The 16781-nt window shown below is 57.0% G+C and overlaps 1 protein-coding gene across 1 annotated transcript in view; it reads right to left on the minus strand.

The window, feature by feature from the left end:
* Positions 1–16781, minus strand: part of IGSF21 (immunoglobin superfamily member 21) — a 201469-nt gene that overhangs the window by 61145 nt on the left and 123543 nt on the right. Inside the window, exon 3 of the mRNA XM_036447298.1 lies at positions 5686–5807. Coding sequence (XP_036303191.1) covers positions 5686–5807 — 122 coding nt within the window. The remainder of the gene's footprint in view (positions 1–5685; positions 5808–16781) is intronic.

Genomic DNA, 16781 nt, shown 5'->3' on the forward strand with positions numbered 1-16781 from the left:
TGAGTGTGTCCTGTGTTCCCAGGGCCTAGCGCGAGCTGGGCGCACAGTAGGTATTCCCGTATGTGTGTGCCGAGCGTCCCCACGCCTGGGGAAATGAACGGCGATTTCATGTGTGAGTAGCACGCATTATGCGTATCTTGGAGGGAAGAGACGCATGGTTCCGGACAATAGGAAGAGGGAGCAGCGAGCTGTGGGATTCAGGCTTTGAAACCAATGAGGGTCAGCCCGCATGTCTTTGTGCCCATCGCGAAGAAAGCCTTCGCCGGGCTCCCTAATGGATGGGGCTCGGAAGGGACATTTAACTTTTCAAAGGGAAACAAACCTCTCAGCTCTTTGGACCAGACAGTAAATGTGTCTGTTTAAAAAGCCAACTGTGTTTTTTTCCCTTTGAACGGATTCCAGAGGGCATCTGCTGAGGGACCTCTGTCTGCCTGCAGGACGCCAGCCGCCCCGCCCCCAGCCCTTCACGCACGCACACAGCTCCCCATCTCCCCGCTCCCCTGCTAGACTCCCAGCTCCAGCTCTTTGTCTCAGACCTACTTCTGCGTCCAGGGCCACTTCAAATGCCGCCTTCCCCGTGATTTCCCCAGCCTCTCCATCTCTGACTCATCACTGCTTGCATCTGAATCTTGCCTATGACAGCTATCACTTTATTACTGGAATTGTTAGCTATTTATCTCCCTGTTTTATCTCCCCTTTCTCTCCTCTCATTCCACAAATATTTATCGTTCCTCTCGAAATGTCGAGTGGGTTCCGGGGTTTCTAAGACGGAAAAGATACAGGGCCCGCCACCTTTGAAGGGTGGGTGGGACAAGGGGTGGGAGAGGGGGTAGGCTGTGTGGATGGAGGCGAGGGCTGCGTTGCCACCCCGCAGGGTGCTGTGCCTCCGGCTCTGAGCCCCAGCCCTGGGCCTCCGATGCCGCGAATGCTCAATAGGCGCCGGTGGGTGAATACGTGAACGGCTGCATCTCAAAGCAATAAAGGAAGCGGCGTTTCTTTCCATATCTTCGATCCTCAAGGCTCCTTTTTCATTTACTTGATTTTTCCCACGTCTCCCTCCCCTGATCAGTGAGAATGAGGAGGCATCACCGTGCTCCCACATTCTCCAGGAACTCCCTAGGCCCCGCCCCACACAGCTGCTCCCCAGCGCAGCCCGCTCTGGGGGACAGGCATGGAAGTCAGACCCCGGGGGGAGCTGGTTCTCTGGCCTCCTCTCTGGTTTGCCTCCTGGCCCTGCCAGCCCCGGTGGGCTCCCAGTTCCCCTTCCCAGCTCCACTCAGAGTTGGAAACTGAGTCCCAAGGCCTATGAAGATGCCTGCTTCCTCCCCCCGCCCCCCAGGCTCCTAGGAGGAGAGCTTTGTCCTATCCTACCCTCGCACCTCCAACCTACCTTCCACTCAGCAACCAGGGTGAGCTCTACTAAGCACACATCACAGCGGCTTCCAGGGTGCGGAGAATAAAGGTCAAGTACTCCCGAGCTCTGGCCATGCGGCACCTAGATCCGGCCAGCTCCTTCTCCCCCAGGACCTTTGCACTCCCTGTGCCTTCCCCCGGAACGCCCTTCCACCCCCAGCCCTGTCTGGATGGCTTCTCTTTAGCCCACGGAGTTTTGTTGTTTAGATGTCTCCCCTAGGAGAAGCCTGGAGGCCTCCTCCCCATTATTCTCCGTGCTCCATGACACGGCCTCACGGCCTTCCACATGCTCATCACCAACTGTAAATATTTTTTTTATTATTTGAAACATATTTCTGTAGTCTGCCTCTACTCACTCACCTGCTACATCGTAAACCTCACGAGAGCAGGTCTGATTACGTCTTGTTCACTATTTTATTTCCAGCACCACCTCTGACATACAGCCATGGCTCAATGCCCTGTGATGAATGAATGAATGAATGAATGAATGAATGATGCAAATGTTGGGGGAAGGCTCAGAGGCCTGACTTTCTCCTTCCCAATTCATCCAGCACCACAGCTTCCACCACTAACTCATCCAGCCTACAAATCATTCACAACATGTGTGTGTGTGTGTATGTGTGTGTGTGTGTGTGTGTGTGTGTGTGGCAGTGGGGGGCCGGGGGAGGAGGGAGAGGGGAGGAGGACTGGGGAATTGTGGTGAAGACACCAGACCCAATCCTTGTCCTCATGGGATTTCTGGTCTAGTTGGGAGGCAGAATCTGAATACCTGGTGTCTGGGCAGTACGTGTATGAAGGGGAAATGCACTGAGGCATCTGACCCAGTGTGGGCAATCAGGACTGGCTTCCTGGAGGAGGTGCCATTTAAGCTGAATCTAAAAGGATGAGTAGAGCCTTGGTAAAATAAAGGTGGGACAAGGAGTGCAAGGGGCAGGAGAACACTTAACTCCTAGAATTTAGATTTTCCTACTGCCCAATGAGAGCCAGTGAGACTGCCCAGTGCTACTCATGACACACTGGGCAGAGAGAATGGAACGAGGGCCTGCAAAGGGCTTTGGGAAATGGAAAGCACAGCGTCTGTGGGGGGATTGAGTTGGGGGAGGAGGGTACAGGGGTTGTTGAAGGTTCATAGGGATTCACCCTGACCTCTAGGGAGGCCTTGACTGCCATCAGGGGACAGCTGCATTCTGCAGGAACCAGAGAATTTGACCACATAATCATCCCCATGGTGAGGTCCACCAGTCTGCTTGTACCTGAGCCGGCCAGGTGTAACAGGTGAACGGAGGTGGAGACAGGGCGTGAGAGGGTGGGTGTGGACCACAGCCAGCTGGTGTGCAGGTGGCCAGCTGGTTGGACTGTCACCCACATCGTACCTTCCCACTTCGGAGGCCCCCCGAGCAGCAGACCCCGAGACTAGGATTCTGAGGGATCTCGAGTGAGCTGCCTTGTTTGTGAGGATGTCCCGGGCAGCTGGGAGGGGGTGGGAGCGAGCAGAAAGGGAAGGTGCCCATATAGGTGCATCCTGCAGGTCATCCTTGGTGGAACTTGGATGTATTATTTATGTCTGGCTTTCCTAGATCACTGCCTGCCTCCCTGTCTTTCTCGCACCTCTGGATCCTGGCACCTCTCATCACGCCGGGCTCCTAGAGGTGCCCAATTACAAATGCTTCGAAGGAATAGGTCACTGCCAGTTTCAAACAGGGGGTGCTGGGTTCTGAGGCTCAGAATTAGAAAGGCCTTTGACAGTGACCTGTCTGACCAAGGTGTGCCACACCTGCACGCTGCCCCGGGACGCCCATCCCCCCGGAACCCCACCAGCGGAGGGAAGCTGGGGAGTCCCCGGGCAGCCTCTCCTCTCCGCTGCCCAGGAAACAAGGGCTTTCTGCCAATTCCGGCTCCTCTTCCCAGCCTTCTACCCCCCTCTCCCCAGCCGAAGAGGAAGTGGCTGAGACAGCTGTGGAGCTGGGACTCTCTCTAGTTGATATGCATTAATTTGTAAATATCTTCATTTATATGTAAATGTGGAGTCCCCGCGCCCCACTGCCGGCCCTAATGGGGCCCTGCAGCCTCAAGAAGCTGCCTCTTCCAGCGAGGACGCCCCTGGGGCTGGTGGAATCGGATTAGACTCCAGAGGGTGCTCCTTTCTCCTTTATGCCCAGGCCTCACTGTCCTCCCCTCCCCCCACCCCTGTCTGACTGAGACCTGAGAGACCACCCACTGGAGCCCAGGCCAGAGAGTGAGCACGAGGAGGGCGGGGCTCTGCTGCCCAGGCATCCTGGTCACCCTGGAGACCATTCCTGCGGCAGGGGTGGGGCACCAGGCATGATGGCTAGGCTGGGGTCCTGGGGTGGGGCTGGGGGTCTCAGAGACCATGGCCCCCCAGGGGCGGGGTGGCAGGGCGGGCTCTGGGAAGCTTGGGGATGATTTTTAAACGTTCACTTGATGTAAAATCATCTGTGGGTCCCAGAATAGTTATTTTCTCCTCCAGAATGAGGTCTGCCTCCGTTTTTATCTTGATTGCCACGAGCTGGTCTTGGGTGCGCTTTAATATTTTAAGGCGACCCAAATCCTCTTTGGAAGCGGGTGCAGGAGAATTCATAAATATACGAGTGAGGGCACCTGTGTGGTCACGTGCCCCAGGCCCCTCAGAGGCCCTGTGCACCCACATTCTCACCAGATTCCCCAGCAAGAGGCGGGGTCTGCCTCCCCGCAGGAAGCCAGAGAGGAGGGGACCCAGCAAGGCCCTCCAGGTGTACACCTACCTCCCGGTCTTACAAGCATGGCCAGGGAATCCTCATGCTGACTGGAGGTACCCTTTACAATCCTCTCATCCCATTTCCCCATTTTACACATGGGGAAACTGAGGCCCAAGGGGCCAAGGAGCAAGCCCAGGACCATCCAGTGGATTTGCAAATTTCGTTGTGCACCTACTGTGTGTCAGGCCTGTGCGGGGAACTGAGGGTACAATGCTAAGGGGTGAAGGGCACCTCTTGGTCACAGAAAGGAAAAGCAGCCCGGGGTGAAGAGTGAGGGTCAGGCATCAGGCACTGAGTGGGAACGTAAGAGGCCCCCAGGAAGCACAGTGCACCCACTGTGTGCGCTGCAGCATCTCCCCGCGTGCCCAGTGTAGCCCAGTCAGACTGAGATTGGGCTTCCTGCACCAGGCAAAGCAGGTGGCTGTGTGAAAGAGCACGCACATGTTGTGTGTGTGTGTGTGAAAGAGCACGCACCTGTGTATGTATGAGAAAGAGCATGTACATGTGTGTGAAAGAGCATGCACATGTGTGTGTGAAAGAGCATGGACGTGTGTGTGTGTGTGTGTGTGTGTGTATGTGTGTGTGTGAAAGAGCATGCACCTGTGTATGTATGGGAAAGAGCATGTACCTGTGTGTGAAAAAGCATGCACATGTGTGTGTGTGTGTGTGTGAAAGAGCATGCTTTTGCGTGTGTGTGTGTGTGTGTGTGTGTGTGTGTGTGTGTCTGTGTGAAGTTGTGCGCATTCAGCACCTGTGTGAAGCTACTGTTCGTTCACGTTGTGAGGTCACCTTCTTGTGGGGGCAGGGACTGGAGGGGTGGCAGCCACAGGCTTTGGGGGGATCAGCTCTGCCGGGGTGCAGGGAGTCTAGTAAAGCGTCCACAGAGGAGCCTGGGCTGGGTTCTGAAGGCGGGTGAGGAGTTGCCAGGTGACCCCAGGGACAGGCACTCTGGGAAGAGGGCCCAGTGCTGTGAGGGTCAGAGGAATAAAAGGGGGCCGGGGCCTTTTAGGGAGTGGGTGAGAGCACGTGGCAGGGCCTGGCATGGAACTGGCTCCCTAAAGGCTTCTGGAAAAGGGGGAGAAGAATTAAGTCTTCCCATCCCATCCTTCCTCTGCTTCTGACCTGGCCTGCTGTGTAGGGTCTGTTCTCCTTGTCACGTTTGGGGCCCCTGGGCTTCAGAGCCAGTTCCCACGGCAACTCTGGCACTCCCGGCTGTGTGACGTTAGGCACATCGCTCACCCTCTCTGGACCTCAGCGTCCTCTCTTGGAACCAGGGCTTAGAAAGTCCACCTTACAGGACTTGGGAGGGGCTGGCTGTCAGGGGTCTGCTCCGTGTGGCAGAGCTCAGACTTGACCCCTTCTTGCTCCTTCCCTCCAGAAATGGGTCCCACTCCTGAGCAGAGTCTGACTGCCTTCCAAGCCCTGGAGGACGATCCTGAGGCCCCCCAAGAACCTCGTGCGATGGATGGAAAAGGGGGAGAGGTGGCCCTCCCCGTCCCCGAGCCCTGCCCCTCACCTCACGGTGGACTGGTACACCAGGTCCTCCCTCTTGCGGTAGTTTTCCATGTGCGAGTAGTTGGTGGAGAACATGGCGTCAAAGGTAAAGATCTTCTGCTTGATGGTGCCGCCATCCATTACCTGCAACGGAGCACAGAGCCAGCCACAAGTGAGCGTGCAGCCAGTGTGGTCACCCTTTCCTCCAGGCAGCGGGGGTATGGGTGGGGACTCCGGGCCCTAGGGATATGCAGAAGCCAGGAAGCCCACCGCCCTGTTGCCCCTGGAGAAGCCTCTGGGTTCTGGTCGCAGCTGCCACTGGAAGCTCCCAGGACACCCCCATTTTATGGATGTGCAGACTGAGGCTCTGCAGGGCAGCAGCTTCCTGAGGTCCTGAAGCTGAGAAGGAGCAGAGCTGGCCCTTCTCTCGCCCTCTTTCCTTTCCACTGCGCCAGGGGCTCCACTTCCGCGGCCCCTGGTCAGCCCTGCCCACAGAGCTGCACACTGAGCTGTGAATGCATTCTGCAGCGTCACCCACAGAGTCATGGCTTGATCCCAACGCCATCCCCACCTGAGAAGAGACAGAATGGGGTGTGTGTGTGTGGGGGGGGGGGGATAGGCTGGCTAGAAGGAGAAGGGGGAACTGGGTGGCAGGGGCAGCCACTGGAGCAAAGATCTCATGGGGGACACTGACAAGCTACATTGCAATACTTTCTGATGAATCCTGCCCGGGGTGGGCCTAGAATGGCAGGGGAGCCCAGAGGAGGGGCAGCCCCCGTCCTGGGGATAGGGTCGTCAGAGAGGGCTCCTTGGAGCAAGAGATTTAAGTTATCTTCTGAAGGGAGAGCAGGACACAGCCTGGCAAATGGTGGGAGTGCTTCCAGGCAGAGGGGACAGCAGGAGCAAAGGTCCTGGGGCAGGAAGTGACAGTGATAGCAGGCCGTTGGGGGGCCAGGTCCTGGAGTGAGGAGGCCTGGGGAGAGAACCGTGTGCCCGATCATGGAGGCAAAGGAGCCCAGCTTCCTGGGGAGGGGGTGGGAGTGGGGGCAACGGGGCCACAGGATTTCAGATTCGCCCCCTGGCCTTCCTGTAGGGTGAGGACTGATTCCAGGGGCAGGTTGGAGCCAGAGGGCTGGGGAGAAGGCTGAGAACCCAGTCCACTGGCATGGGGGTGGAGGGAAGGGGACAGTATGGCCGACCCACTCTCCCCTGGCCGCCCATGGGACAGGCCGGGAGGCCTCCAGCCATTTCCCCTGGGAGCACGGAGCCCGGAGAAGCCAGGGGACCAGGAGGAGATAGTGAAGCCAGAACCAGAGGACGAAGCTGCCCAGGTGCCCAGCTGCTCACCGCTGAGTCACAGAGAGATCCCGGAGTCCCCGGCTCCCAGCTGCCGCCCTCCACGTCCCCGCCGCCTCCCCGGGCTGCCCAGTCTGCCACTAATGAAAGTGTTACTCCACAAAGCAGCAAGGTGTGTGTTGTCACTGTTTCAATTATTTATCTGTTTACTCGGCTGCAGTTTTCCGCTTGTCTCAGCAACTCTATTATAGACTGAAAGCTTGCAGCCTCTCGCCACTCAGCTGGGCTCCGGGCTAACAGCCTGTGGCGGAGGCCTCATGCCTGGGCCCGGAGAAGTGGAATTAGCTGTGTGCGGCTCTGCGGCTCTGCATGTGGAGGCAGGGGGAGAGGGGCTGGGAGGGCGGTGGCCGGGGCCGGGGTTCTCCGAGGGGCTGGGGTGGGGGACGTTGGAAGCCTCTGCCTCCAACCTGCTTTGGCTGGGAGGGTGGGCCTGGGTGCGGCCGGGCTCCTCTGGGCACATCTGGGCCCAAGGTGACTTGAGCCACAGTGGTCTAGCCCAGGAGGCGCTGCTTTGGACAGACGCACTGCCGTCCAGCCGGCACTTACTGAGCACCAGCTGTGCTCCAGGCACGGCCACCTAACTTTGGGTCCTGCTCCCCAGAATGCAAGCTCTTCGGGAATAAGGAGGCCCCTGCCATAGCTGGTTTGGCTCAGTGGATAGAGCATCGGCCTGCGGACTGAAGAGTCCTGGTCCAGGGTTGCAGGCTCGATTCCAGCCTGGGTCGGGTCACATGCAGGAGACAACCAATTGATGTGTCTCTTCCCCTTCCTTCCACCCTCTCTCTGAAAACCTAGGGGGGAAATATCCTGGGGGGAGGATTAACCAACCAACAAACAGAAAGAATAAGGAGGCCTCTCTGCCCATGTAGGGGAAGCTGGCACCACGGCCTCTCACCCTCTCCCTGCCTCTTCTGCATCTGGGCCAGCTTCCCAAGTAGGGGACAAGGAGAAAAGGGAAGAAGAGCAGCAAGGAACCCTTAAACCCGGGTCTTAGCTGGGGGCCTTTGGCAGGGTCTGGATCCGGTGTTGGTTGTCACAACTGGGGAGGGGAGTAACTGGCATCTACGGTAGAGCCCAGGACGCTATAACCATCATGGGGGGGTACAGAGCAACCCCCCCAAAAACGACCTGGCCCACAACGTCAGCAGTGCCAAGGGCAAGAAACCTGCTCTAGGCCCACCGCTTCCTGTGGCCCCACAATGCCTCTGGAAAAGTGAGTGGATTGGACAGTCATGTTCCCATTTTGCAGACGAAGAAACTGAGGCTGAGAGAGGCAAAGTGATTCAGCCGAGGTCCCACACTGGGCTCAGCAAAGCTCTGGCTCCTAGAGCCGAGTCCACACCCCACCCACTGGGCTGAGAGAGGCTGTGGTGGGCCCACCGCCTCCCACCCCTCCTCTGCTCCAGCGCGGCTCTGTAAGGGGGTGGGGAGGGGGTTGGGGGCACTCAGATGGTCAGAAGGGGAGGTCTGAGGATTTTCTCCTCCATGATAGTGGAGGTTGACTCACAGCCTCGCCTCCCTTCTATCTGCTCCTAAAATCTGGCAGCCCTTATCGTCTCAATCTCAAATTTCACTCCTCTTTTAAAATTATTATTATTATACAAAGGAGAAAAAAAAACTGTCGGTAAAACTGTCTGCTCGAATTTATCCTCCAGACTGAGGGTTTTATTACTAGGAAAATACACTGGCACGCCGCACGCGCACACACCTGCCCACGCTGCGCCCCAGATAAAGCACCGGGGGATTATCTGAGCCATAAATCCCTGCTTCGGGCCAAGGGGCTGGGGAGTTTCAAGGACTCACCTATTTTTTCCTGTGGTTTTATTTACATCTTTTTCTCCGGGGCCGTGTCTGGGCTTCGTTGTCGGCCTGAGGGGTAAATACCTGCGTGTGTGAAACGGGTCTTGGGCAGTGGAGATGAGCAGGTGTGGTGTGCTTGTTATGGGCCTGGCATTGCAGGCAAACACACACTCACGTACCTACCAGGGGAACGGCCGCTAGGAATGAATGGGGACAGTAGTCCCCCCTTTGCTGCGGTTCTGTTTCCCATGGTTTCAGTTACTCACGGTCAACCATGGCCTGAACATTATAAATGGGAGATTCCAGAAATAAGCAAGCCCTACGTTTTGGATGGCACGGGTGTTCTGTGCGGCACGACGGAATCTCTCCCCGCCCCGCTCACTCCGTCCCAGCTGGGCCCTGAATCACCCCTTTGTCCGGCACGCCCGCATTATGCATCGAGTAGAATGAGGTATTTTGAGAGAGAGAAAGAACATTCACATAACTTATTACAGCATATTGGTCTAATTGCCCCATTTTATTATTTGTTTTTCTCGTTAGTCTCTTACTGTGCCTAATTTATAAATTAGGTTTTATCGTGTGTGTGTGTGTGTGTGTGTCTACAGAAAAACAGCATGCGTAGGGTTCAGTACTCGTCACCGTTTCAGGCCTCCACTGGGGGTGGGGGGGGTTTCGGAACATGTCCCTCGTGAATAAGGAGGGACAGCTATGTTATTTCGGTCCAAAGTAGGAAGGTCGGTTAGGGTGGACAGACTCCGATGAAGGCAGCAGGCGCGTAGTAGGTGTTGAAACACGGGTGGCTTTTCTCCTCCCCGCCCCCCATGAGCATCTGAGTCCTGTAGTATGGAAGGAACCACTCCCCTGTGGAAGAGAGTGAGAAGGCGGAGACCTGGCTTCTAAGTCCCACGGGCTCTCTCTGCACTGCCCGCCTCTCTGGGCCTCAGTTTCCCTAAATGCCCAAGGTGGGATGTTTGGGGCAGAGTGACCTCAGAGGGCCCTTTCCACTTGCATTCCCACAACGTTTTCATTCTAGAACAGCTGGCCCTAGAAAGCACAGCTACTCACGCTCTGGGCTGGCCCATGAGGGCTCCCCCAGCTGCCCCCAGGGGCCCCCATGGGATCCCATCCAGAGTCCCCGCTGCCCCGCCTCCCCCAGCAAATCTGCCTTCAGCCAGGAGAGGTTGATTTTCAAGTGTTGCCACCAAAGCATGTGGACAGACTTGGCTCTCCCTCTCCCGCGAGAGCCCGCCGGCCAGCCGGGGGTATTTCATTTGAAAAACAAATGTCTCCAACGCCAGCCTCCTCACCAACAACATCCCTGGGTGCCATCATCCGAAGAGGAAAAAAAAAAAAGAAAGAAAGAAAAAAAGGGGGGGGTGTGGAATCACCTCTCCCACCCCCCAACCTCCTTTCCGTTGTGTTCCACAAAACCAATTACAGATTGGAAATAGCTGTAATAAACTTGATATCCCACTTAGGGACCAATTCCGCTGCGGCTGGAGAGCGGAATAGTGGCAGAGTGGAAAGTGCTGGTGTATTTTGCCGGCGCTGTTTAAATTGCCTGCCTACATTAGCCCAGCGCCTCTCCCGCCGGCAGGAAGGGCCGTCCTGGAGATGGAGCAGCTGAGGTCTCCGGGGTTGGGCAGGGAGAGGGAGGGTCTGCCAAGGGGGGGTTAATGAATGGATGAGACGTGGGAAAATGGGTGGTGGCCTGGGCTCCCCGGGCCGGCAGACCCAGGTTCAAGGCCCAGCACGGGCAGGTCCTATAGGGTTGTCGTTGGGGGGAAAGGGGCAGCTAATGAGATGACATAAGTGACCAATGTGGGCTGGACACTGCAGCAAGCAGTAGGAGACTCCGTTCTGCTGAGGGTGCCGCCACGTCCTGGCCCTGGGTTCTCAGGCAAGTCTTTGATTGTCTCGGTGCCTCAGTTTCCCCACCTCTTACATGAGGGAACCCATGCCCCAGTTGTTTGGAATACTATAAGGGACAAATATACATGAACACATCGTGGAAAACGTGAATTCACTGCTCTGTTCCTAGTGTTGTGTTCCTGATGGAAAGCTTCTCCAGAACCTTCTGCCACGCCAGCAGAAGTCCCTTCCCCTCCTCACCCAACCCCGTGAGCCTAGAACTCGGACTTGCACGTAGTATGTCCTGAATGGAAGCTTGTGGGGTGCACAAGTGAGATGGAGGATGAAGACACGGCCATCGCGAGCCTGTCCTGGTCCAGCCCCTCAGCTGTGATGGGGAGGACACTCCCGCCACAGCCCGGGGAGCAGATGGCACCTGCTTACCTCTCGCCCGTGGAGGGCTTACTCAGACCAGGTCAACCCCAGGGCCCGGGCTCCAGCCAGTCGTGCCTTGGAGCTTCTGGTTGCGGGTCGAGCTCCTTTCAGAAGCAGAGCTTCTCCGGGAGCATAGCCGCGGGCCCAGGAATGAGGCAGGAAGCACCATCACCTCCCTTGAATTCTGCAGTCCCAACCCCTCCGCTGGAACCCGACGCCCATGCTGAACCTCTGATTCCCAGGGCAGAGTTCTGCCAATTAGGGGCCCTCGGCCCACATTTTTACAGAAATGGGCATCTTTTTTACAGATGCGCACACTGGCTGCTGAGCGGGTACGTGGAGGAGCAGACGTTTGAACCGGGGTCTGATTCGGAGGTCTGGACTGGAAGTGGCTCAGGCAGTAGAGTTGGATTACTAGTCAGCGTTGGGTGGGGGTTAAGGAAGGGAGCGGGGATTCTATGCCGAGGGAAGCCTGGGCAGGGGTGCAGTGCATGAAGGGGAATGAGGGTGGAGAGGAATGAGGGTAAATAGGAAGTGGGAGACAGTGATGCGGCTTCTCCATGGCCCGCTGGGTAGGGGGAGGGGCAGGCCCAGGGTTCCTGTCTTCCTTGTTGCCATGGTGACCCTGGACCACTCTTCCCCCAGACCCCCTGACCACCTGTTCTCCACCCTGGGTCTGGGAGCTGGGTCAGAGGAGCAGCCAGAGAGGGTAAGGCAGACTCCCCTGGGGCCTGGGGCTGGGAGAAGCCACATTTCCAAGGAAAGAGAGAGGGGGGAATCCTCAAGCCCGGAGCCCCCCACCTCTCCCGGTGGCCGGATGCCACCTCTGCTGTGTCTCCCTTGTGAGTCCCACCTTCTGGCAGGGCTGGGCTCGGGTAATTGGCTTCCCCTGTGTGTGTGAGATCCGGTTTTGACAGAGACAGCTGGTGTCATAAATTGCCTTGTCTCATCTGGTTACCGCATGATGGTAGACAGCAGCTCAGGGATGGGGTGCGGGGAGGGCCGGGGCCCCAGGGGCTGGAGAGAATGGAAGGCGGGAGAGCGGCTGCTGGCTTTGTGGGTTCCACACATGTGTGCAGGTGCTTGTGCACGTGTGAGGAGGTGTTTGCGCAACCGGTGTGAGCACAGGTCCCAGGAGCGGCCGGCATTAAGGGTGTGAATACGTATGTGTGTTAGCAGGGAGGAATATACAAGCCTGTGTGCTTCCGGGCTCACATGAGGGTGTGTGTGTGTGTGTGTGTGTGTGTGCACGAAGCAAAGGAATGGTGAGAATGCTTGTTGCTGTTCTCAATGTCTAGATGAGGGTTGGGGGGATGTAAGATACTATATGTGTGCATGTGGAGGGTTGTGTGTCAGTGTGTGGATTCCAGGTGTGTGTGCACCTATGTGTATGTATGATGCTTGCACCCATAGTGTAGGCTCTGTCTGTACTCCTGTCCCCTGCTCCAGGCGAGGGGGAGGGGATGTCAGCTGGGGTGCCTGTGTGTGGGGGTGATTTTCTGAGAAATGCCAGTGTGGGAGACAACATCATGTCACCCTGCCCCCTTGGCATCGGCTGCCCCAGACAGGCACCCCTTGGTCAAATGCAAAGCCACAGTCAGCTCCCAGCCTCCTTCCCCCGCACACTGCCAGGTTCTGGCGTGGATGCTCTGGGACCGCCCTGGGCTGCGGGGCTACAGGCGGGCAGCCGGGAGACAGGCTGGGCCTGGGTGGATGCCAGACATGCCCCCTTCCGCGCACACCTGGGCAGTTGGGAGTAGGTGTGACAATGTTGATTCCTCTGGAAGCCCACCTAGAGGTTCCATTTCGGTGAGTCCTGCCAGGGTCCACTGCGCTGTTCCCTGGAGGACGGAAAAAGGTCTGCAGGGCAGGCAAGGGGAGGCAGGAGGGTCCTCCGGGCCTACAGAGTGGCAAGGCAGAGCCGAGGTTTGGGTAACGTGACCGGGGATTCAGGATGGGTCCCCTGGGTCGCTGTGCGGGATGCGGGGACTCGGAGCCTGGCCATGGGAGCAGGCCCGGTGTGAAGGGTCATGCTTCACACTTGATGGTGTCAAACTCCGAGGGCGTCAGATCTAATTCAAGACCTTGGGCAAGTCACTTCACAGCTCCTGCCTTAGTTTACCCATCTATAAGAGGACCACCTCATAAGCGGCTGAAGGATGGGGGTAGTTTTCCATGTAAAGTGCTCAGAAAAGAACCAGGAAACGCTCTATAATCGTGTCAGATTTGTATTACCTGTAAGATGCTTAGCACAGTGGCTGTTACATAGTGATATTATTATTGCTATCATTCTGTGGGAGAGAGAGGGCAGCCACCGAATGCTTCGAGAGCAGAGGAGTGGCAGCTCCCACTCAGGTCAGGAAGAGCTCCCTGGTTGCCGAGTAGATAATGGTCTAAGGACAAACGGGTCTGGACTTGGGAATGAGGGAAGAGTCCATTTCCCAGCCCCTCCATCAGAGCTTCACAGGGACTTTGGATCCTGCGAGCCTGCTGAGCAGGTGTGTGGGGGGGATGGGGCCTGGCTGAGCCCTGGGGTCTGAGTCTCTGTGTGCAAGGCCCTGGCCCCAATCCCCTGCCCGTGCCACCTCCCATGACGCCCTGCGTGGCCATACTCAGCGCTTGGTCCCACTGCACCTCCTAGACTGCCTGCCAGTGAGCACACCTGTGTGAACAGGTTGTGTCCAGCAAGGGCTCGTCATGGGAACAGATGCCCAGCTTGTGCCAGTCTGGCTGACCGATGCAGCCAGGAGGGGCTGCCAGTCCGCGGGGAGGGACCTCGCTGTGCCAATCTGCCGAGTCGTCCGCACTCCGCAGGCTGTGCAGACAATTGGGCCTGTGTCAGCAGGATGGGCCTCCAGCAGACCCATGGACATGGCCCATCGGTGGCCCGTGCCAGCCCGCCCACCTGCGGACACTGCTAGGCTGGCACATCCTGCCCCCTGAAATTAGCTCACAGCCTCGCGGGCAGCCCAGCCCTGTGGAGCCTGAGTCTGTCCATCTGCGGCCGCCCCTGGGGATGAGCACTTTGCCGAGAACGCAGCAGCCCTGAGCTGGAGGAACACAGCTCTGCGCTGGAGCCAGGAGGCCCGGGCCCCATCTCCCCTCAGCCACTAACTGGCAGTGGATGCTGGGAAATTTGCATTTTCCCTCTGGGCCTCAGTTTCTACATCTGTTAAATGGGATGAGGCTGGCTGATCCCTAAACTCACTCCCTACTCTCTCGTGCAGGTGGTGCTAGCCACAGGCACATTCCGGGGGCCAGAGTTCTGCATTTGAGGGGTTGCCCTGGAGCTTACCCGACCCTGTTCATCTATTTGTTCCTTCAACAAAGCGTCACCATGTCCCTCCACGGGCCAGAGACTGTTATAACAGGAGCAGGGGATAAAGCTGCAAAGAAGGCAAAATCCCTCTTCTCCTGGGGTCTACGTTCTAGTGGGAGGAGACAGATGATAAATCACATGAAGGAAGATCGAAGAAGTGCACCAGAGTGGGAACCCTGTCCTGCAGACAATTAAAATAGTGTGATGGATGGAGCAGGTGGGGCCATGGCTGACTCGGTGGCCAGAGCAGGCCCGGCCCCGAGCCCACGCTGAAGCTGACATCCCAGGGAGCAGAGGGTCTGGCTTGCTTGGAAAGGACCAATTTGCTTTCGGCCAGATCCTCATGGAGCTCGGGTTGCTCCGTGCCCCTGGCTTCCCGTTGAATCGGGCCGGTGCTCTCTGCGTTTTGCAGATGGGGCCAGCATCCCAAAGAGGCGAAGGGGTTTACCAACTGCCCACGGTCCATATCCAGCTGGGCGGACACTATCCCACTTTCACGTTCCTGGAAATGAGCCTCGGTGTTTGCGGCAGGCTATGTGACCTCACCCAGGTCACCCCACGGCCCTGGCGTGGCCCTGCAGCATCGAGTTTTATTCCCCAACACTTGATTGTCAGCATTTTCAGATGTACGGAGAGGTGTAAAGAATTTTAAGAGCAAACACCTGTAGCCTTACTACTTGGCATCTATAGTGTGACCATGTCCGTTTTATCTCATGCCCCTCCCTCTATCCACCTCTCTGCCCGCCCACCCGCCCACCTGTATTTTCTGAATGAATTCCAAAGTGAGCCGCACATTGGCACAACATGGCACTCCTAGATTAAGGTGACCAGACCGCGTCAAATTGTTAAAAATCGGGACTGTCCCACCAAAAGCAGGATGTCTGGTCACCTTATCCTAGATGCTTCAACATGCACATCATTGATTGGACGTCAATGCTTACACACAAGTCTTTTTTTTTTTAGGTGAAATTTCCCTACAATAGGATGCACAAATCTCGAATGTGGGTTTCTGTGTCCAGTGCACGAGACCATCAGACTAAACTTGTCCCCGGGCCCCCTAATTCAGGACCGTGAACTCAGGGGCCCCAGGAGCCAGGCAGGAGCTGGATGTCGGCCCCTGGCAGACAGGGGGAAGTGGTGGGATCACTGTTGAGGTGGAGAGGCTGTGCAGGCCCAAAGTCATTTAATGACAAAACAAAACCCAGTGTGTATCGAGGGAGCCCAACCTGCGAACTTGGTCTCAGACAGCAGTTTTGTGAGCGCAACTCTAAGGAAATGAAGAGGGGGCTGCTCACTGGAGGAAGGAGTGTGTGATGGGCCAAAGATGGAACCACATTCTCTGACAAACTCCACTCAGAGATTGGGGCGGAGTGGGGGGGCATGCTCCCTCCTCCCCTTTGAAACCGGGGACATTTTCTGTGACCGCTCTGACCAATGGAATACGCGTTAGTGGCGAACTTGTACCAGTTTCCAGTCCAAGTTCTTAGGAGGTGGGGGCGTCCACTGCCTGTTGCTGACCATGGTGCTGGAGCGGCCACGGGGAGAAAGAGTGGCTCCTGGCGGGCCCAGCCTTGCAGCCCTGCCTGCACACGCATGGAGCTGCCTTGACTCCTGCAGATCTGACCAGCTGCCGACCGAATCAGGCCCACTGACCCCAGCTGACCCCGTTTGAAGCACGAGAATCAGCCAGCTGAGCCCTGCTTGAATTCCTGGCCACATAATCGTGCGAAGTAATAAAGTGGCTGTTGTTTTAAGCGCTGCATTTGGAGGGAGGGCGGCACACAGGGGTAACTAGAGCTGGATGTGCAACCTCTTCGGAGAAAGAGTGCAGTGTCAGCACCTGCACACACGGGGAGGACCTTGACGTGTCTATCCGACTGTGAGAGCCTCTGTTTGACTAAAGCCACATCTGGGTGCGGGGAGCTGGCTGTGTCAGGCAGGGCCCATCCAGAAACACGACCCACGCATAAAGGCAAAGGAAGAGACCTCGACATTAGGGTTCCTTACACAAGTGTGAGCATGGCATGGGTGGGGCTGATACTTTTCCAAGGAGCAGAGGGGAAGGGACAAGGGGCTGGGAGTTTACCTGTAAGAGAGAGAGAGAGAGAGAGAGAGAGAGAGAGAGAGAGAGAGAGAGAGAGAGAGAAAGGGAAGCAGACAAAGGAGAATGCCACCCAACAAGAGCTTGGGCAGAGGCACATAGAAACCCAGCAGAGAGGAGCTGGAGAACAAAGATCCTGACCTCAATTCCACCTGCCCTCCCATCATCTGCAGGTGCCTCCTAGGCACCAGACAAATACAACTGGAAGCCGGAGGGCAAGGAAGCCCAATGATGCCACCCAGGGAGTGCAGCCTCT

The sequence above is a fragment of the Pipistrellus kuhlii genome, unplaced genomic scaffold, assembly GCF_014108245.1.
Source record: "Pipistrellus kuhlii isolate mPipKuh1 unplaced genomic scaffold, mPipKuh1.p scaffold_m20_p_2, whole genome shotgun sequence".
NCBI lineage: Eukaryota > Metazoa > Chordata > Mammalia > Chiroptera > Vespertilionidae > Pipistrellus > Pipistrellus kuhlii.